The following is a 21,242-nucleotide window of genomic DNA, read 5'->3' on the forward strand; positions in this document are numbered from 1 at the left end:
GCAGCCCAGGCCACTCCGACACGAGGGAATGGGCTGAGTCCAGAGTCTTCCTGGGCTGTGGAGGCGGGCGGCAGGGGGATCTTTGCACCCACATTGTCCAGTAACCTGGTGGGGACTGGGGCAACCTTGGGAAGGCAGCTCCTGTTGTCCTTGGCTCATTTCCAGAGAGCGTGAGTGGCCAACCTGCATGGAGGCTGGGGAGTGTGTGCCTTGGGGAGGGGAAGGGGGCCCTTGGGAGTGCACCCCACTTCCATTGCAAGAGAAAGGGGCATGTACACTGGGCTGCGGGTCCCACACAAGCCTAGAAATGGGGGAGCAGGGGCCGCCGTGTGCACCATTGCCTGCACTGCGTGTGCGGACACGTGGTGGTGGGCGGCACTGCGGTCAGCTGAAAAACCGCGACGCCTAGAGAGCAAGTGAAGGGGCCTTGACAAGTCCCGTGATCCTGTTGGAGATCAATCTCCTTCCAGCATGTTTTCAGTTTTTTACTGTAAGAATTGCAAACCCCACCGCCCAGCCTACAGGGGATGACAGGGCACACACTGGCCCGCTGGCCGGTCCTCATGGTCCTCTCCTCTCTCCCCTCCCCTTATTGTGGCTCTGAGGCCTGGGGCCTCCTGAGAGAGGTATGTCCATCCCTGCTTTAGGTAGGGGCAGGACCTCCCGGGCAGCAAACCTGGATTCAGCACCTCGGGAGGAAGAGTTGGGGTCTGGAAGTGGGGAGATCTCCTCTCCTCCCTGGGTTCCCACCACAGCCCTCTCCCAGTCTGGCTGGCCTGGCTGCTCCCCAGCTCTGGTCTCCTGTTCTCCCCTCGTCCCATGCTGGCCCAGGACAGGCAGTTGAGGTAGCCGGGGCAGAGGAGAGTGGGCGCTTTCCCACAGCTGTGGTGCTGCCCACTGTGCTATGGGCCCCCGCCAGGCCACAGGCAGCCCCCTCCTGGGGGCAAGTTGGCAGCAGGTCTCCCAAGCCACAGAAGGTGCCCAGGGGCCCAGCAGGGACGCCCAGGGTGAAGCCAAGCTGTCTGTGGGAAGTGAGCGAGCAAGTGGGGGAAGGCCAGACCGAAGGGGACTGTGAGCCACCTTCACAGCAGGTCAGGGGTCAGGGCGGCACCTCTCCCAGGGGTCAGCTGGGCTGTGGCTGACTGCTCTGCTGGTGTGCCCTTGGAGGGAGGTGGTCTTAGGCTGCATGCAGAGCCTTGGGAATATGCTGCCAGCCTCAGATATCCATTGAGGGTGATAGCGACTGTGAGCTCCTGTAGGGACAGGATGTGTGTCTGGACTGGATGAACTGTTTTTGTGCAACTCCTGCCCCCCCCCCCCTGCCAGAAAAGTGCTGTAGATGGGGGTGTAGCTAGTGAGTGGAGGAGGGGATGTCCAGGCTGCAGTCCCAGGAGACAGTGGCTCTGGGGAAAGCAGGGGATGGAATGCACGCGGCAATGCCTCAGGTCACGCAGGCTGCTCCTTGACCCTGCAGAAGGGTTGGAGTACTGTGTGGCTCATGGCGTGGAGAATGCCTTGTGTCATGTGGGGCAGTTTGTCCAACCCTGGGACCCTTGAGGCTTCATGGGACCCTCAGGGTGAGGCGGGTAGGGGCAATAGTGTCAGGGCTGGGTGCCAGGAGGGAGCAATGCCCAGGCCTCAGAGCAGGCCATCTTGGCCTTCAGAAACCTGAGGGCCTGCAGCTTAGCTGGGCACATGCCCCAGGAGGTGGCCGTCCACTGCTGGTGTGGCAGCTTCTCCCATGGCTGCAGCTGTGGCTCCAGTCCCTGAATGTCCCAGAGGGGAGCCACCACTGGCCCTCTGCTGACCCTCTTTAGTGTGGCCACTACCATTCTCACTGTCCCTCCCAGGACGGCCTCCCTCTCCCTTCACTGACACTCCCAGTCTGATCATAACTGTTTCTCAACTGTCCCTCCCAGTGTGGCTACAGCTATCCTTATCGTGCCCCCTCTAGTGGCTTCACTGTCCTGAGCTGTCACCCAGGCCCCAGCCTCTTTTCAACCTCAAGTCTTGGCTCTGGCTTCAGGCTGCTGCCTGTGTGCTAGAGAATGTTTGTCAGTGTCCGCTGGGATCACATACTTCCTTGTTCCTGCTCAAGGAAAGAGAGGCCCCTCCTCTGTGGATAAAATCTAAAACCTTCCCTTTGGTCTGACTGGGCCATTTGGGCCATGGACTGCTCGGATCACTAACAGTTGCCCCAGGAACACATATGCAGCTGCATTTGAACCAGTTAGGGCCACCTGTTGATTTGGGGATGGGAGTCACCATGCCCTGAGCCATGTGGCTAGTGATGAGGGAGGGACCGAGGCTGGAACAAAAAGGGGGTTCTAGCCGGCATGGTGGTTCATGCCTGTAAACTCATCACTTTGGGAGGCTGAGGCAGGAGGACTGCTTGAGACCAGGAATTTGAGACCAGCCTGGGCAACATGGTGAGACCCCATCTCTATAAAACATAAGACAATTTTAGCTGGGCACAGTGGCATGCACCTGTAGTCAAGCTGCCAGGAAGCTGAAGTGGGAGAGTGCGGCCTTGGGAGGTTTGAGGCTGCAGTGAGCTATTATGGCCCCACTGCACTCCAGCCTGGGCAGCAGAGTGAGACCCCGACTCTACAACAAGTGAGAGTCCACTGAGGAAAAAAGAGGGGGAATGGCTGCTGGGAGGGCAGCCAGCAGCGTCTAGTCTCCAGACATTCCTTCAGGTGATAGGGACCAAAGCCAGGAGGGTCCTGGTGAGGACACAGAGGAGTGCCCCAGCCTTGCCAAGACATCCTGGCATAGGAGAAGGCTTAGCCATCTACTGGCCTGGAGGCTGAGCTGGAGTGTGACTGTGCCTGGCCTCTTGGCTGGCCTCCCCAGCCTCAGTGCCTGGCATGCCTCCACCTGGATGCACCTGCTTTTTTGGTATTTGCACTTGGATGCGCCAATGCACACATCCAAAACTGAGCTTGTGATCTCGTGCCAGGGCTGGATGCTCACCCAAGTCCCAGCTGCAGTAGGTGGAACACGCCCACATGTCAAAGAGAGCTGAAGGGTGGGGGATACATCTCTTGCCCTTTTCCTTCCGGCCATTCATGGTGTCTGGTTAGTTCTCTGCATGGTTTAGATCTGTTAAATGGACCCTCTATATCGGCTCCATGACACTGCCCTTGCTGTCATCTAGGCTAGTCATCTCTCACAGGACAACTCCAGCCACCCTTTGCTAGTCTTACTGTATCCACTCGGCTCCCCACATAATTTCTCCACAAAGAAACCAGAAATAACTCTGTAAAATGCAATGAGCTTGTGTCTCTCATACAAATACATGTCTGTGCATGCATGTGCAGCACTGGCTTCACATCTGTCAGTGAGTTCTCAGCTTTTTCAGGATGAAGATGAAACCCCTCTGAGGTCCATGAGGCCTGCACCGTCTGGCCTCCGCAGCATCGGTGCGTGGCATCCCCATCCCTGCAGTCACACCAACCTTTCAGCCCAGTACTCTCCATGCCCCTTCCAGCTCCAGGACCTTTGCACATGCAATTCTCTCACCTGATGGGGAGCTTCCCTCCCAAAAGAGGAGTGAAAAATGTCTGGGCTTTCCCAGCTTCCCTTGCAGCTATGGCATGGGCACCTAACCCAGGCTTTACCAATCAGATGCACCCACTACCCACTGAGTGTGAGGCCCAAGGTACGCCTGTGGTATACCCTCTAGCTGGTTTCCCCTGGGCTTCCATCAGCCAGTCTGTTCCTGTTGTGTGCAACTAAGAACCCTGAGGGGCTAGCTCTCCATTGATGCTGTCGGATCTCCCGCTGCTTTAAATGCTCCCCTCCCCAGGCTCAGGATGCCACTGGCCCTTGGTTTGCTTCTCAGAACTTGAGCAGCTCTCTGCAGAGTCCTTTTTTGACTCTTGTTACTTCATCTTTCCTCTAAGATTGGTGTCTGTTCATGGTTGTGAATATTTAGAGGCTTCATATTACTTGTGGGATTGATGATCCACCCGACAATGCCTCCCTGGGTGACTTTTGGTGCCATTTACTAAGACAATGCTGCTCAGAAGAGTAGGCTTGGAGGAAATCTCACCGTGACGCTGTAGACTGCTGGGCATTAAGGGGATATTAGGAGAGTCTTAGTTATCTATCGTTACATAACAAATTACTCCCGATGGCTTAAACCTTAGCTGACGGGTTCTGGCTTAGGGTCACTCACGAGGCGACAGTGAAACTGTCATCCAGGACAGCAGCCTCTGAGACTTAACTGGGGCTGAGGGATCCACTTCCAGGCTTACTCACGTGGCTACGTGGCTATTGGCAAGTAGCTCAGTTCCTCAGCACGTGGGCCTCTCTGCAGGGCTGCTCATAGCAGGGCTTCCTGCAAAACAGTGATCTATTTTGGGGGGATGAGGGGAGAGAAGCGAAATTAAGAAGAGGCAGGGGATCTATGTGTGTGGGGAGACAGAGTGAGGGGTGGGGAAAAGGAGAGGGAGGGAGGAAAGCGGGGGAGGAAAGGAGAAAGGGGAAACAAGTGCAAGAAGGTGAAGAGAGAGCACCCAAGACACACGCTGCCTTCTCTGAAAGAAACCATGCCCCTTGGTTACAGCCTACGGATTCTGCTGAACTCTATTTGTTACTAAGTCTAGACTCCACTCAAGGGGAGAGGGATCAGCCACACCTCTTGAAAGGGGAGTATCACAGAGTTTGTGGACGTATTCTTCAAATCCTCTTTTTAGTCACCTATGATAACTGCATCAGGTCCCATGAATGAGAGGATGGGTTGGACAGGCAACAACACTTGAAGGAAAGTGGGGAGTAGAGTCTCAGTTATCTGTCACTACATACCAAATTACTGCTGGTGGCTTAGCTGGGAGGTTCTGGCTTAGGGTCACTCACAAGGGGACAGTGAAACTGTCATCCAGGACATCTTGTTAAAACTTGCCGTAGTGTTGGCCCCAGGGATCTTGTTAAAACTTAAGTCAGTTTCTGCCTTCAGCAATGGTGGAGTCACTCCTATCAGATCAACCCTCCCACAGATGACACCTATGAAACCAGGATGAAATACTAACAACAAAACCTTCTGATGGTATGAGGGACTAAGCAGTAGAGGCAGAAACCATAGGGGGTTAACACCTGGAAGAAGGGACCGGCACTAGGTGAGTTTCTTGCATGTGAGCATGGGCCACAGAGGACGCCGTGCTGGGTGACCAAAACTCAGAGACCCAGAGAGCAGGCTTTGGGGTGGCCACGGGAGAGGGAAAGCAGGAGGGGTATCACCTGGGAGCAGAGAAGCACCATGTGGAGGAGCCCTGTGTTTGGCCTGTACACTCTGCCCAAATCTCTGGCTGACCCCAGAGCTATTAATACACGAGGCAGAGTCTGAGAAAAGAACTGAGCAGAGGTTTCGTCTGATGCCCAATACCGTGGAAACAGAGTCTGAGTGCAGTTGGGTACCTAATACAGGGGAGACTTAGTGTGAGTTTAGCTAGGTTAGTTGTCTACTAAGACAACAAATCATCGTCACCACCACCACCACCACCACCACCACCACAACAGCAGCAACAATAACAAACAATGATCCGTCTTTGGAGAAATATAATAGAAGCCAAGAAGCCAAAGCTACTAGAACTCATTATGGACAGTGTCCAGGATATAATGCTAGATTACTAAAAGAAACAAGAATTGTCCTGATACTCAAGGAAAAAAGCATTCAAGAGAATCCAACCCCTGAGGTGACCCCAGTAATTCACAATATTTAAAAAAAATATTCTTAAGGAGATAAAGCACACTTCTGCCTGTAATCCCAGCACTTTGGAAGGCTGAGGTGGGTGGTTTGCTTGAGCCTAGGAGTTTGAGGCCAGCCTGGGCAACATGGTGAAACTCTGTCTCTACAAAACATACAAAAAATGTAGCTGGGCATTGTGACATGCACCTGTAGTCCCAGCTACCTGGGAGGCTTGAGGTGGGAGGATTGTTTTGAGCCTGGGAGGTGGAGGTTGCAGTGAGCCATAATCCCACACAATTGCACGCCAGCCTGGGCAACAGAGTGATGCTGTGTAAAAAAATAAAATAAAATTAAAAAAAGCATGCTCCTAACACTTTATTTATTTATTTATTTATTTATTTATTTATTTATTTATTTATATATTTATCTATTTTGGTGGGGTTTTGCTCCTATTTACCCAGGCTGGAGTGCAGTGGTATGATCATGGCTCACTGCAACCTCCACCTCTCAGGCTCAAGCAATCCTCCCATCTCAGCCTCCCAGGTAGCTGGGATTACAGGCATGTGCCACCACACCCAGCCAATTTTTGTATTTTTTGTAGAGATGGGTTCTCCATGCCCACTTTAGGCTGGTCTCAAACTCCTGACCTCAAGCGATCTGCCCCCTTCAGCCTCCCAAAACGCTGGGATTACAGGTGTGAGCCACCATGCCCAGCCACCTAACAATTTTTTTAAAACCCATCTCACTGCTCACTGATTATGATTTTTTAAAATAGGACATTTCAGAAGATAAACAGAAACTATAGATGTTCCTTGACTTACTGTGGTTAAGTCCTGACAAACCAGCAGTAAGTCAAAATATGGTAATTTGAAAATGCATTTAATAGCCCAATAAACCCAGGTGTTCCTTGACTTAGGATGGGGTGATGTCCCAGTAAAGCCAGTGTAAAGTTGAAAAATCATAAGTCAAACCATCATAAATCAAGGACTGTGTAAGCTGTAAGTGTAAGTAAAGAACTAAGTGTGAGTTCTAAACTGAAAAACAACATCGGAAGTAAAATCTCCATTGGATGATCTTAATAACATTGTAGATGACAGGTGAGTTGCAAACTTACAGATATATAGAAATTATCCTTTCTGAAAAACCAAGAGGAAAAAAAAAGTTTCCAAAAAATGAAAAGGGCACCTCAGTGAGCTGTGGGACAATATATAGAGGTCTAATGAATGTGTATATGGCCTCCTAGGAGAGAAGGGAGAGAATGGGGAAGAAAAACTACTTGAAGAAATGATGACTGAAATTTCCAAAATTTGGAGATAGGCATAATTTACAGATTCAAGGAGCTCAGTGAATTCCAAGGAGGATAAATACAAGGAAAAAACACATGTAGACACATTGCAGTCAAAGTACTGAAAACAGAGTAATGAGTGAATTGTGAAAACAGTAAAATGCAACTCGAAAAAGAAGAGAACATTCACAAGTTCTACCAAATTCTCATTAGAAGTAATGGAAACCAGGAGAAAATGGAACAGGATCTTTAAAGTGGTGAGAGAAAAAACAAACAAACAAACAATCCTTTCAACTCAGAACTCTGTATCTATATCCAGGGAAAATACTCCTCAAGAATGAAGGTGAAATAAGGATGCTTTGAGACACATGAAAGCTAAGAGAATTCATCAACAGACTTGCATTAAAATATATGCTACAGAAAGTCTTTTGATCTTAAGGAAAAGAGGGAAATCTCGATCTTTGGTTAGAAATGAATAACAAATTATGTGGGTAAATATTAAGGAATATTTATTTTATCTTTATAAGTTCTTTATGATACACATGATGGTTTAAGGTAAAATTATAAATAATGTATTGTAGGGTTTATAACGTGTAGATATCACATATATGACAACTATAGCATAAAGGATGGGGTGCAGGGGGGAGTAATCTATATAACGAAAATGGTCTTAAATTTAGGTGATGTGGTACAATGTAAACTGTAAGTAGAGAGTGAAAAGTAAAGGATATATACAGGAATCCCTAGAGCAACCACTAGAAAACAATGCAAAATGTTATTGCTGAAAAGGTAAAATAAAAGGTAATAATGATACAAGGATCGATTAATCAGGAACACATCGAATTCATACATATGTTTGCACCCAATAACAGAGCTTCAGAGCTTCAAAATATATAAAACAAAAGTTGACAGAATAAAGAGAGAATGGCATCTTCACAACTATAATTGGAGATTTTAATACTCCTGCCCCAGTCATTGTTACTACTAGAAAAGGGATCAATAAAAACATAGGGCCTGTCATCCCAGCACTTTGGGAGGCCGAGGTGGGCGGATCACCAGGTCAAGAGATCGAGACCATCCTGGTCAACATGGTGAAACCCCGTCTCTACTAAAAATATCAAATTAGCTGGGCGTGGTGGCATGCACCTGTAGTTGGCTACCGGAAGGCTGAGTCAGGAGAATCACTTGAACCTGGGAGGCGGAGGTTGCAGTGAGCCGAAATTGCACCACTGCAGCCTGGCAACAAAGCGAGACTCAGTCTCAAAAAAAAATAAAAAAAAAAAAAATCCAGCCTGGCGACAGAGCAAGACTCAGTCTAACAAACAAAGACAAAAACAAAACAAAACAAAACAAAAACCCCAAAACAAAAACCAAAACAAAACATGAAGTATCTCTTTATGACATTACCAACCACACTGGAGAAAGCAAACAGTGGAGAAAACTGGACCGATTTACCGCAATGAACTTTCGCTTTGCAAATGTACTCCTCCGATCCTCGTGGGCAGGCCTTTCCATTGGCGGAGGGTCAATGGTGTGCCTGCCGCTTCTGGGCTTCGAGCCTTTCACCTTGCAGTTCACGTGTAATGCATATAGTAACAACAGTGCATTCCACGTGCTCCTCTCTGGTGCTCTCCCTGTCCAATCATTTGCATTGCATAGCGACACTGGCCTGGAACTTTCGGAACTCCCTGTGGCTTCTGGGAGAACCAGGGATTTCTGGGGAACCCGGGTGGCGTTCTGGCGCCAAGTGCCTCAGAACCATCACAGCTTCCACACACTGCGGGCTGGGTGATCTGAGACCCAGCCAGACCCAGACATCTGACTTCCCACTGAGAGACCCGGAATTGCCCAGAGTTTGAGAAAGTGGAGTAGACCTTGGGGGTTGCAGGACCCAGGCCGGGAGGTGTGCGAGGCAGGATGGCGGGCCAGGAGGTTCCTGGGGTGGGGGTGGGAGCGGGCGGTGTGGCAGGCCGTGAGGAGCCGGCTGTGGAGCTGGGGGGGCGGTGGTCCCGCCTGGCGCGATTTAGGCGCAGTGTGGGTGTCACCATGGGCTTCTCGCCAAGGAAGGCCCCCTCCCGGGGAGGGCGGTTGGAAGGAGGGCTGAGGGGAGGGGTTCCCCAGTGTGGGGTGGCCAGAGGAGGACCCTGGGCGGAGGTCCCTGGGGCGGAGGAGAATGGTCTGAACCTCGGGATAGAGGAGGCAAGAGGGAGGGCGACTCGCCCAGTGCTGGGGTTAGGGGGCATCGAGGGCTTCCGGCTGTGGGGCTGGGGTCGGTAGGGGGCTCCCTGGGGTGGGGCCGAGGAGGAGGCCACTTGAGGCATGTGGGAGGAAACAGGCTGAGCAGTGTGGTGGGAGTGGCGATGGAGGGTGGCCCAGCCTGAGTCTGAGGCCCCTTGGTGGGAGGGCCATGGCTGGTGCGTGAGTCCAGGTCCCAAGGGGTGGGTGGGTGAGGGCAGGAGGTGAGTTCTAAGCCTGGTGGAGGGGCCGACCAGAGCGGAGGGCGCCCTGCCTCTGTGGGCTATGGGGGCTCTTGACAGAGAGGTGTGGGGTGCAGGTTGGCCGGGTCCCCACTGTGGGGAAGCCTCTGAGGGAGGCTCATGTCTAACCGCGATGGACAGCCTGCTGCCCGGGGAGCTAGGCGGTTACTGCCAGCTGGGCGTAGGGGGCGCCCGGTGTGGAAGGGCACGTTGAAGGCAAGAAGGGACTGTCCCGGTGCTTGTGATGCGGGATGGAGGCTGGAAGGAGGGCCAATGCCTGAGAGTGCACGGGGTGCGGAGCCGGAGGCTGCCTGGCGGCCAGTGGCACAGGCGACGGTGAGCGCCCCCTGGAGGCTGTCGGATGTGGCAGTGCCGTGAGGAGCTTGGCCCCCTACAGGTGGAATTGGAAAGGCTTCAGGTCGCCTCTTCCGTGGAGAATGGCGACAGGAGTTGCAGTGGTTGGAGGGGGCAGACCTTGGCCTCTAGAAAATACAGATTCATTACAAAGAGGCGGTGTGCTTGGTGGAGCCATATGTCGAGCCATTTAAAAATCTTCAGAAACTGAAAAGGATCACACGTTTTCATAAGTTCTCTGATCACAGTGGAGTTTTATTTGAAATTAATAACAATAACATATATCTAAATATTTTGAAATCCATGGGTCAAAGATGAAATCACCAAGGAACTTACAAGATATTTCGAACTGCACAAAACATTCAACTTACCCAAATTACTAGCCATTTGGAAGGAAGTGGTCAGAGGAAAATTTCTTGCTTTCAGTGCTTATAACAGAAAAATAGAACATAAAATCAATGGCCGAACAGTCCATTTAAAGAAGCTCGAAAAAGAACAAAAGTAAACACAGGATGAGTCAAATAAAGAAATAACAGAGATAAAAAGGACAATCAGTAAATCCCGGCTTTTTAGGTACCAAGTGTAGACCCTATGAAGACTAATTAAGATGAGAGACGACTGGGCACAGTGGTTTATGCCTATAATCTCAGCACTTTGGGAGGCTGAGGCTGGAGGATTGCCTGAACCCAGAAGTTCAAGACCAGCCTAGGCGACATAGTGAGACCCCTTCTCTACAAAAAATACAAAATATTAGCCAGGTGTGTTAGTGTGTGCCCGTAGTCCCAGCTACTCAGGAGGCTGAGGTGGGAGGATCGTTTGAGCTCAGGAGGTCGAGGCTGCACTGAACCTAGATCGAGCTGCTGCACTCCAGCCTGGGTGACAGAATGAGACTCTGCCTCAAAAAACAAACAAACAAACAAACAAAAAACAACACACACAACACACACAAGAGAGAATGAACACTAATCAATGTCAGGAATGAAGGACAGGATATTACTGCAGATCTTATAGACATTAAAAATATAATGAGGGAATATTGTGAACAGGTTTTTATCAAAAGTTTTGAAAACTTAGATAAGCTTCCACCAGGATAGATAAGCTTGGCACCAGGTAACATAGAAAATGTGACTAGCCCTGTATCTTGCAAATAAATTTAATTTGCCATCGAAATTTCACTAAAATCAAAGCGACAAAACAAGGAGGCAGACGAGCTCCAGCCCTGCTCCCCCACCCCCACACATGTAAGGGGCAGATGAGTGGTGGGAGTGAATGTTTGCTTCAAACAAGCTTCTCTCTTTTGTACTCACAGGCTGCATCAGAGACTGCAACAGTCCAGCACATTCCTGTCAGTCAGGCTCCCTCCCTCAAGTCCTCTGCGATGGCTCTGGCGTGCCGGGACTGGTGCAGGTGGATGGAGTGCGAGAGGCACTTAGGCGCTCCTGCTCATCCCTGGATATCCCTGACGACTGGGAACATGAGTTCCAGGAGGCCGTGCGGGCTGCCCTGTCGCCCCTGGGCAGGTACCGAGTGCTCACCAAGCACTTCAGAAAGGAGCTCGGGGCCAGGGCAGCCTTGGTGGAGTTCGCTGAGTATTTAAACGGAAGCTTCATTCCCCATCAAATACCAGGCAATGGGGGCCCTGGAAGTGATCTTCCTGCCCCAAGTACCTGATGTTGAGGTTCCAGGATATACCCAGTTTCCCTGCACAGCCCAGCCCCAGGGGGGTGCGCTCTGATGCTCGTCGAACCAGGAGAAATTAAGGCAAGGAAACCTGGGTAAAGGGTGAAAGGAAGAACAACAAAGTGGAATAAGGAAAACCACAAACGGGCTGTAAGGCTATAGGTAGAAACCGGGAACAAAGTGAAACAAGGAGAAACCCTAAAATTGAAACAAGGCCGCAGGTGAACAAAGAACAGGTGAAACAAGGCTCTTTCAGGTGGGCAAGGAAACCTGGAGTGAAGAACAGGTGAACAGGAAAGCCACAGGTAAAGGTGAAACAAGGAAACCTGAAGTAAAGGAACAAATTAAGGCAAAACCGTGAAGGCTCGAAGAATTAAGTGAGGGAGGAGCAGCAGGTGAGGGAGGAGCAGCAGGTGAGGCAGGAGGTGCAGGTGAGGGAGGAGCTGGAGATGAGTTGAGAGTTGTAGAAGAGGCAAGAGAGTTAGATAGGGGAGCTGCAGGTGATACAGGAACTGCAGGTGAGGCCCAGGAGGCTGTGGGTGAGGGGCGGGGGACAGCCTGGGTCAGCCTTGGCTGCACACCCTACAGGCTGTGCTGGAAAACAGAGACCTACCGGGAACTGAGACCCTTTTCAGGGAGGGAGCAGCCAGGCTTCGAGGAAGAGTCCTTTGAGAGCTGGGTGGAGCACGCCAAGGATATGCTGCAGCTGTGGTACCATGCGTCGGAAAGGGAGAGGAAGAGGTGGCTGCTGGAGAGCTTGGGCGGCCCGGCCCTGGACATCGTGAGCGGCCTCCTGGAGGAAGATCCCAACTTGTCCGCGCTGGACTGCCTGGCAGCGCTGGGGCAGGTATTTAGGAACCAGGACACTCGAATGACTTCGAGGCTGAAGTTCCTGACCTGCACGCAGGGGCCCCAGGAGGGGCTGTTTGCCTTCGTGGTGCGCCTGGAAGGCCTGCTGCAGAGGGCTGTGGAGAAGGGGGCCGTCCACCCAGCCTTGGCCAACTACCTGCGATTGCGGCAGGTGCTGTCTCGGGCCCGCCTAAGCGAGGCACTCCAGAATACCCTGAGGGGGATGCAGCTGGAGAGGAGGCCACCTGGCTTCCTGGGGCTGCTCCGGCTCATCCGGGAGATGGAGGCGTGGGCAGCTTCCCCAGCGAGGAGCCAGCAGGGTGTGGCCTGGCCAGCGGTCCCAGTGGAGAGTGAAGACCCAGCTGCTGCCCAGGCCTCCCCGGCCCAGGGGGACGCCAGCGAGTCTGATCCTGGAGTGGAAGATGCTGCCGAGGCCGCTTCTGCCACCAAAGAGGCTGCAAAGGGAGCCCCTGCAGACCTCGAAGGCCTAGGTCAGGCAAGGCCCATCGAGGTCCCCTGGAGCTCCTCCCCAGCCCGGATGAGCAGTGCTGCCTGGGTGTTCCCAGGAGGTCCTAGCTGGGGTCCAGAGGGCCTCATCCAGGTGAGAGGCCAGGAAGCCAGAAATCCCCCACTGGAAGGGCTCCAGACCATCTTGGAGGACCCCGAAAACGAGAATGAGGACGGGGCTGGGGATGCGGGCCAGCCCAAGTCCTCCCAGGGCAAATAGGCTCCTAGGGCCCTGGGGCCTCCTCTCCTCTCAGGTAGTAGTGCCTTGGAGGCAGACGGAGGCCAGGCCAGGGCCAGTCTCTCACCCCACATCAGGAGTAAGGGTCCCCCACTTCCCACAAGGGGCTCTGGCCTCCACCCCCATTCCTTCCCCGTGACCCAGATGACCAGGTTTGATACAAAATGGGGTAGGGAGAGGCACCCCTTCCTCCCTCCCTTGCACCCAGCACACCCAGCCCCAGCCCCAAACCCTGCTGCCACAGGGAACTGGCTTGGAGGGAGCCCTGAGTGGCCAGTTGTGGCCTGGGTGGGAGCACCTGAAGATGTCTGCCCCCAACCCAGGCCCTGAGTTGGGAGAGACAGGGGGAAAGAGGCCCTCTCAATGGTGCCAGCTGCCTGGGTCATTCAAGAGGGGTCCACCCACTTGCCATCCCTGGGGCAGGCTGCCCCCTGTTCCGGGAAGCTCACCGTCACCTGTGTAGGCCTTGTGTGACCCACGCGCCCAGCAGACGCCCACCCACTGCTAGCCATCACTCCTGCGAAATGTCGTGTACTGTGCGCCCATGCAGGCGGCCGCCTCTGGGCCTGGGGCATGTGCTGTGAGCTTCCTGCGAGCCTGGCTCTGCTCGCTGCTGTCCCGCATCATGAGCACCACCTCTGCTTTCCCGGCATAGATCTAGGCCAGGGACTGCTTGTTCTTGTGGAGCTGTGTGTGTTCTCTGAGCAGCTTCTCCCCGGAGGCCCCCAGCGCAGTCCCAGGAGATGGCGGGAAGGAGGCGCCAGGGCACGGTGGACGCTCACCCCATGACCGTGATGGTGACCGTGACTGCGGGAAGAAGAACCAGACCTGGGGCAGAGTGGGGCTGCGTGAGGCTCCATAGGGACTATGCTTTGGCGTTCCAACCCTGTTGTTACTTGTGACTCAGTTTCCTCAGCCTGGTGAGGTGTTCCCTGGTGTTTCCCAGTGTTCTGTGACTGTTCTGTGAGGGCCATAGGGATGGGTTCAGGAGGGGGCTCCCTGAAGCCAGTGGACACTGCCAGAGTCCACTGTCCTGGCAAAAGGCAGACCCTGGGGCCCTCGGGAAGGAGGGAGGTGGTGGCAGGGGCAGCAGCGGGAGGGGAAGCAGATGAGGCACCTTGCCAGGAACCCCAGGAGGAGGGGGCCCAGGACCTGTGGCCTGTGGTGGCCGTTTGCAGTTTCTCTCTGTATTGTGGTTTCCTTCTCTTCGATAGTTTCACTATATGTTTCTCTTCAATAAATTTCATTCCATGTTCCAGCTGGTCTCGCGTCTGCTGTGGGAAACTAGGGGAGGGGGATTGGCTGGGGATGGGGTGATGGAGGAGAGGAAAAATATTCCTGCCCAGCACCCCTGGGGGACATCTCCAAAAAGAGCTAAGTGAGAGCACTTTGACCGGCATGAGAGGGCATGACAAGGACTTTTCTTATATTTTATAGGTGAATTGTCAAGTTTTGGGGTTTCATTAATCCTTAAATTGGTGTTGTCCTGTTCCCTGCAGCTTTTAAAAATGTGTAGGGATGATGCTGGTTGTTTACTCGACTCGGAGGAAGGTGCCACTGGCATTCTGTCCTTAGGGTTCAGGACTTCTGAACGTGGGTCACGTGTTTCTGAGGCCATGCAAGAAAGATCAGTCCTGCCCACAAGCTCAATAGCACTCACAATGAGAAAGCCAGTATTAGAGTTACAGGGGCTTCCTAAAACCCCCAAATGATTGAAAACTTGAGATATCCTAAAACTTGAAAATGTCACCATGGAACAATAACGAACAACTTCCAATCTCTAGAGCCCAGTGGGAGGATGGGTGTGAACATTCATCCGACCTCCACCTAAGACGGCAGATGCGCTATCCAGGAAGAGGAGAGGCAAGGGAGGTACAGAATGAAGGGGGGACCTGCAGGAGCCCGGGTGCTCTCCGAAGCGGTGACATTCAGGCTGAGAGCTGGAGGCTGCGAGTGGGCAAAGACTGGCAGTCTGTTCAAAGAAAAACTTTAGACGAAATACATTTAATAAAGTTTATTTGAGCATGAAAGTGTTCAAGGATCAAGCAGTATTGGTGATGGGGAGTTCAGAGAGCTGTGCTGCAGCCGTGTAAAGAGTGGGAGGAGGAATGTGGAGGCAGAGAAAGGAGTTCCTGGATCGGCTGCAGTGAGGCGTTTGCCTCATTTGGGTGTGATACCGTGGGAGGTCCTTAGTTAGAGGTTAGATGCCAGTTTCTCCTTGGCCAAACTTGTGTTTTGCTTTACGTTGGGCTTAAGTTTGCTTGTGTAGGAATCCAGGGCATGGGAGCTGTCTCAGCCTATTGGTCTAATTACATTTCTTTTTAACAAGGTCAAGGGCATGACACATACCCTGGTTCCCAGAAGGGCTGGAGGTTGGCATTTTTGTGCTGAAAATTGAGGAAATAGGGTGCAGAGGAAAAGATTATTTGGGGCCCTGTGGGGATGGGGAGGAGTCAGCTTTAATTCTCAGGGCAGCAGGATGCTGTTGGCCGATTTAGGCCTCTCACGAGGAGCAGAAAATGCCAAGTCTGTATTCTCCCAGCTTCTCCTGCAGCGAGGGCTTTGGTGCATGACCTGGGCTCTGCCAATCAGATGCACCCACTGCCCACTGAGTCTGAGGCCCAAGGTGGGAAGAAGCAGGGGCCACACATTCCATGGATCAGTGGTGGCTGCATCAGGCCACTCTTGCATGGCCATAAGGAAATACCTGAGACTGGGTAATTTGTAAAGAAAAGAGGTTTAAATGCAGGCTGTACACGAAGCATGGTACAAGCATCTACTTCTGGGGAGGCCTCAGGAAGCTTTTACTCAGAGTGGGAAAGGGAGCAGGGAGGGGGAGAGGGTGCAGGTGCTTCACATGGTGAAAGCAGGAGTGAGCGAGCGAGCATGCCAGACACACACACACACACACACACACAGAGTGCACGAGAGAGTGAGCTGGGGAGGAGGTGCCACACACTTCTAATTGACCAGATCTTGTGAATTCAGAGCGAAAGCTCACTCATCAGCAAGGGGATAGTCCAAGCCATTCATGAGGGATCTGCTCCCATGACCCAAGCACCTCCCACCAGGCCCCACCTCCAACACTGGGGATTACAATTCCACGTGAGATTTGGGCGGGGACAAAATATCCAAATTATATGACCATGGTTCTCGTGGCAGCACCCTGATTCCCACAGTGTATGTGCCCACTCAGTCATGGGTGGGAACCACAGGGGAGCCCTCCCCTGCCCAGCACTCGTGGGGTTTGGAACCTCATTCCTCTCTGCAAAGCCTCCTAGCCTGGTTCTCCAGCCCTCCCCAGACCAATCTTGGGATAGTGCCCTAGGCCTGGCAGTTCTTCTGGACCCGCTGTTGTTGGCTACCCAGAATGCAGCGGCCCTTCCTCTTAGTTCTCTTAGGGATTTTGGGAGAATCCCTCACTGTTTCCAATTTTGGTGGAAAGTAGGGCCCTGTCACACCATTGAAGGCACAGGGACCAGCTCTTTTCTTTCTGCTTGGGCCCAGCCAGGGGGTGGGCATGTGACTTGGGCTTGGCTAATCAAATGCCTTGTCCTGGGTCTCTGAATCTGAACCTGAGGTGCCTGGACAGGGGTGGCTGGAGGCCTGGACCCAGGTGATGGCGGCAGCATGCTGGCTGGCCTGTCCTTGCTCTTGGCCTATGCTCTGGTTTTGGAAGCCCTGGGGGAATTCCAGCATTCCAAACCCGGCTCCTGGTCTCCTGCCCTTTCCATAAGCCCCCGGGAACCAGACAAGTAGTCCTCACTGTGCCTGAGAGAGCCACAGGCTGTCCTGGTGCAAGCTGGTCACTGACTGGCACATGCTGCCTGCTCTCTTGGCTGCCATGTGGTCCTTTGAGGCAGCAGCCCTCCCTCAACTCTACTAAATCCTCAGCACCAGCTCAAAGTGTCCCCTAGGTGGGAGCAGCTGGAGGGCAGGGGTGTGTCTTGCCCATCCCTGTGTTGGGCATAGCCAGACAGGGGGAGACATGATTCCCTCCCGAGGGATTTAGCAGAAGAGTGACTCTACCGGCTCAGGCCAGCCCTATCTGGCTTTACCGCCCTGACATTTGCAGCCCCTCCTGGGCAGTCCCACGTGACCAAGCCCCCAACCTTCTTCAAATGCGACTCTTCACATCCCAACTGGGGCCATCGAGCTCCATGAACCCCAGAGAGTGGTCAGCCAGAGAGTAAGTCTGCGGCTGGCCTGCATGTAGCAACACAGCCAATGGTGAGTTCTCCATTTTCAGGTCTGGGGTTCCACCTGTGCCTGAGTTCGCCCTTTCAGAGGAAAGAAAGCAACTCAACGCCTCTGGCTCCCTCCCACTTTCCTCTGCCACTGCCCTGGAAGGGCCATAGACACTCCATGGCCACCATGGACTGCAGAGCTGCTGCCCACCTGTGACCTGGCGGAGGCAGAGTGCCGGTGCTGAGGCCCGTTGGGTGGGCAGGTCTGGGGAAAGCTCTCGGAGCTGAAGGTGAGGGCCTTGGGGAGCCCCTAGTCCAGTGTAAGCCCTGCTGGAGAAGCCTTCCCAGCCCCAGTTACAGTTGGGCCCTTCCCACAGACACTGCTGCCAGCTAGGTGGCACCAGTCCACGGGAAGGGGGCGTCTGGCATCTGGCAATGCTTCGGTGGTGGGGGTGGGGTTGTAGGAGTGGCTGTGCCATGTGAGTGTGCGTGGTGTGCGTGGTGTGCGGTGTGTTTTGGGCAGGGTGGCTTTTCTCTCAGCTGGTCTCATCTTCTCTGACTGGAGCTGGAGACTTCTGTGGCTTCCCTCTCGCCCACCAACCACAGCAAGGGCATGAGGGCCACCTCCAGCCCAGGGCAGCATGCCTCCCTTGCTAAGCTCAGCCAACTAGGGGGCACAGCAGGCTGGCTGCTGGGGAGTGCTCTGTCACCAATTCCCCACCCTGCTGCCCCTGCCTGAAGCTTCTGGGACATGAGTAAAACACCAGAAACTTTGAGGGACAAGGTGAGAGATTTCTCCACAGGCTTCGATGACACCATTCACATTTCCTTCTCAGTCTCCATGCTGTGCCCTCTGTCTGGACTTGAGGTCCAAATCCATGTTGGCCTGACCACTTCCTGCGCCCACCTGCAGCCCCTGCACCCCACCCATCCACCCTGTCCACCGAGAGTGTCAGGTCCCAGAGCTGATGCAGGCCGAGGGCCACAACTCGGAGAGGGTAAAGCACCTTGCAGCACAGTGGACAGCCTCCCTGGAAGCCCAGTACACTCTACTGGGGTACCCTCCCAGCCCCATGCCCATCCTGGTGCTAGCCCGGCTCCCGTCTGTGGAGGGGGAGATGGTATGCAGCCGAGGGGCATTGGGATCCCGCTGTGGAGAGGGTGCTTGGTGAATGACTCAGTGCCTGCTCCTTGGGGAACTTGGGAACTGGCCTTGAGCAGCTCCTTCAGAGGGGTTTGGTGTGGGAGCCTGAGTGTTACTGAGAGGCCACCCTGGGCTTCGGGGTACAAGTTCACTGGAGAAGGGCTACAGAGATCCTCCTGGTAGCCATCTACCCAGGGAGCCAAAGATTTCTGGGTGAGCAGGGGCTCAGAGCTCAGGGCTCAGGGCTCATAGTGGCCAGGAAGGAAGCACTTGGTGAGCCGTGGCTGAGCCTGGCAGCCTCCTGTCATCTCACTGGGCACCTTGTAGGACCCAAAGCCCATGTCTCCATGTCTTTTGAAGGTTTGGGGCTGGAGAAGCCACCAAAGCCCTGCTCCCAGGCAGGACACGCCCCAGAATCGCTGTGTAAGTGCACAGCTGTCTTGCTGGCTTTGCTCCCAATGGCCTGGGTATGGGCCGCTCCCTGCTCAGTGGCTTCCCAGGAACTCTGGATCCTCTTTGGGTGGGGGGGTGTGGCATTAGGTTCCACTGAGTGGTGCAGGTGGCATGCCCGGCGAAGCAGGGTGTGGAGGCTTGGGGAACCTCTGAAGGAGAAGGCTGATGTCCCTGGCTGCACATACAGAGGGGCCAGCAAGGGTTAATTGTGTGGCATCCCCTGGGCTGCACTGGCGCGAGTCTTCTCAGAATACCTGTTCTTAATGGTCCCAGGTTAGGGGTTGGGCAGGGAGGGCAGCGAGGATGTGGAAGGAGGAAATGGAAGCCCGAGAAGCTGTTTTCCTTTAAACACCTAGAAAGGTCTCGTAAAGTAGGCCAGGAGCCATGCAGACCCTCTACCTGTCTACCCCCACCACACCCTGCTTTCACTTGCTGCTTATGGGGTGGGCGTGACTCCTGCTGGTCCCTGGTTGTGGAGATTTGAGGTGCTCCACCTCGGCTCTGCGATGACTGTGATCCCACAACACATCACTGCATCACTCAGGTGGGAGTTCTGCTTGGGATTAAACCTTAGCCAGCACACCACAGGCCTGGGCTGGAGCCAAGTTTGTTCCCAGAGCACCTTCCTACTCTGCCTGCAGGGCCCTCCTGCCCTGGCCTGCCCCGGTCTGGCCCCCTCCCCGAGCCTGGGACCATGGCATTTTGCAGCCAGTAGCGATGTCGCGGGACCGCGGGGGCTGGCGGGTCGGGACGCCAGCCATCGCGTATTTCGCGCGTGACTGGAATTTGACCGGGGTAAAATCATAGCAATGTGGCTGCAGGTGGTTGAGTTCGGCGGTCCGAGTCGGGTCTGGTTTGAAGGCCAGTCAGAGTTGCCTGAGAGCCTCATCGGCTAAGATAGGCTGGGTCTTTCTGACGCAGAGTAACCTAAGCTTAGGAGACCCACAGATACCTCAGTCAAACTCCTGGCAGTTTACCTCCCAGTGACTATTGGCCATAGCCTACAAAGGAACAGATGGAGCTGAGCACTGTATATTATATATAGGCATGGCCTATGATGTTATCTGCTTGCAAAAGATACAGACTAAAGAAACAACATTCCTTCATGGTCTTAGCATTTTTCTTTTTTAGTTATACAGAAAAATGATGGGCTGGCCTTGCTTCAAATACAACTTCAAAGAGAAAAATACCATCGAAAACTGCTACAACCTCAGACCACAAATTAGCCAGAGGCCCAGCCTCACATTGCTAAGTCTGGACAGGGAGTAGAGAACAAGCCGAGCCGAGCCAGCAATGCCTCCTCAGAACTGAGGCAGAAATCAGATCACCCCCAAGCTAAGGGTCACTGTCCCCAAAGTAATAGAACACTTGAAAACAAATCTCTGGCTAGATTAATGAAATTGAAGGCCACAGGCCACTGGTGTGGCAGAACATCCTGGTCAGATGATGCGGACGAGGGAGATGATGGGAAGATGCTGGTGAAATCCAGTGCCTTTGCAAACCAACGCAGGTTTTACACATATGATGGCAACAGCAACAACGGCAAAAACAATAGGTGGAAGGGAGAGCTAAGAGCAGATGAAAACTACAAGGGGGAATTACGAAAAAACACAGAAAGCCCCCAGACAAAAAATGCTCCATAGACTCAGAGAAAGTCCCGAAAACATGACTCTCAGAACAAAAGACACAGCTTAATGGAGAGATACAGGGTTCAGAGAAAAGATAAGAAAACAGAAGGAAACAAAATGAAGGTCGCAGAGCTCAGGGAAAAAAATGGAAGAAAAGAATAAAAATATTACCAGGACGAAAATCCCATGCAAAGCAATGACAACTTCAGGAAACTAAACCACAGACATACTGGTCATCCGGGGACTTCGTGGCAAGACTTGAAGAAGTCACATGATACAAAGCGGAAGAGAGACTATGGAAGATAGAAAAATAGACACTGCATACATAGCATGATATTCTTGAAAAACAGCACAAATAAACCGAATAAAACAGACTTAGAAAGAGTCATGTTGGCTTTAGACTTCTCCAGATCAGTTCTTAATGCCAGAAGACAGTGGGGGCAAGGTTTACCAACTTCGAACTTTGTCTGAAGTTTACAAACTTCAGTTTGCTTCAATAATGTTATAGCTATTCAACTTGGCCTTTAAGTCTAAAAGCAAAATGAAAAATTACTACTGGACAATAAAATTGAGCCAATTAAAAGATGTAATAAAAAAAGAACTCAGAAATGCAGGAACAATTGCGAACATTGAATCCATTTATATACAGATCGAATATTAAACAACTATGGAATTATGCATTGGTGTCTCCTATAGAACTTAAAGGCAAGAAACCTTGACATTAGAAAATTAACAAAGATCCCAGGTG

At 52.8% G+C, this 21,242-nt stretch overlaps 2 protein-coding genes across 2 annotated transcripts in view; both read left to right on the plus strand.

The window, feature by feature from the left end:
* The first annotated feature begins 8,786 nt into the window (after window positions 1-8,786).
* LOC110742151 (PNMA family member 6F) overlaps window positions 8,787-21,242 on the plus strand; it is an 87,410-nt gene continuing 74,954 nt past the window's right edge. Inside the window, exon 1 of the mRNA XM_031660727.1 lies at window positions 8,787-8,840. The gene's annotated coding sequence lies outside the window, so the exon portion shown is untranslated. The remainder of the gene's footprint in view (window positions 8,841-21,242) is intronic.
* On the plus strand, window positions 11,187-14,340 carry PNMA6E (PNMA family member 6E). Its single transcript, XM_021932811.2, is given in 3 exon segments — window positions 11,187-11,231; window positions 11,234-11,335; window positions 12,132-14,340. Coding segments are annotated over 3 exon segments (1,080 nt in total). The 3' UTR covers window positions 13,065-14,340.

Source organism: Papio anubis, chromosome X, assembly GCF_008728515.1.
Source record: "Papio anubis isolate 15944 chromosome X, Panubis1.0, whole genome shotgun sequence".
NCBI lineage: Eukaryota > Metazoa > Chordata > Mammalia > Primates > Cercopithecidae > Papio > Papio anubis.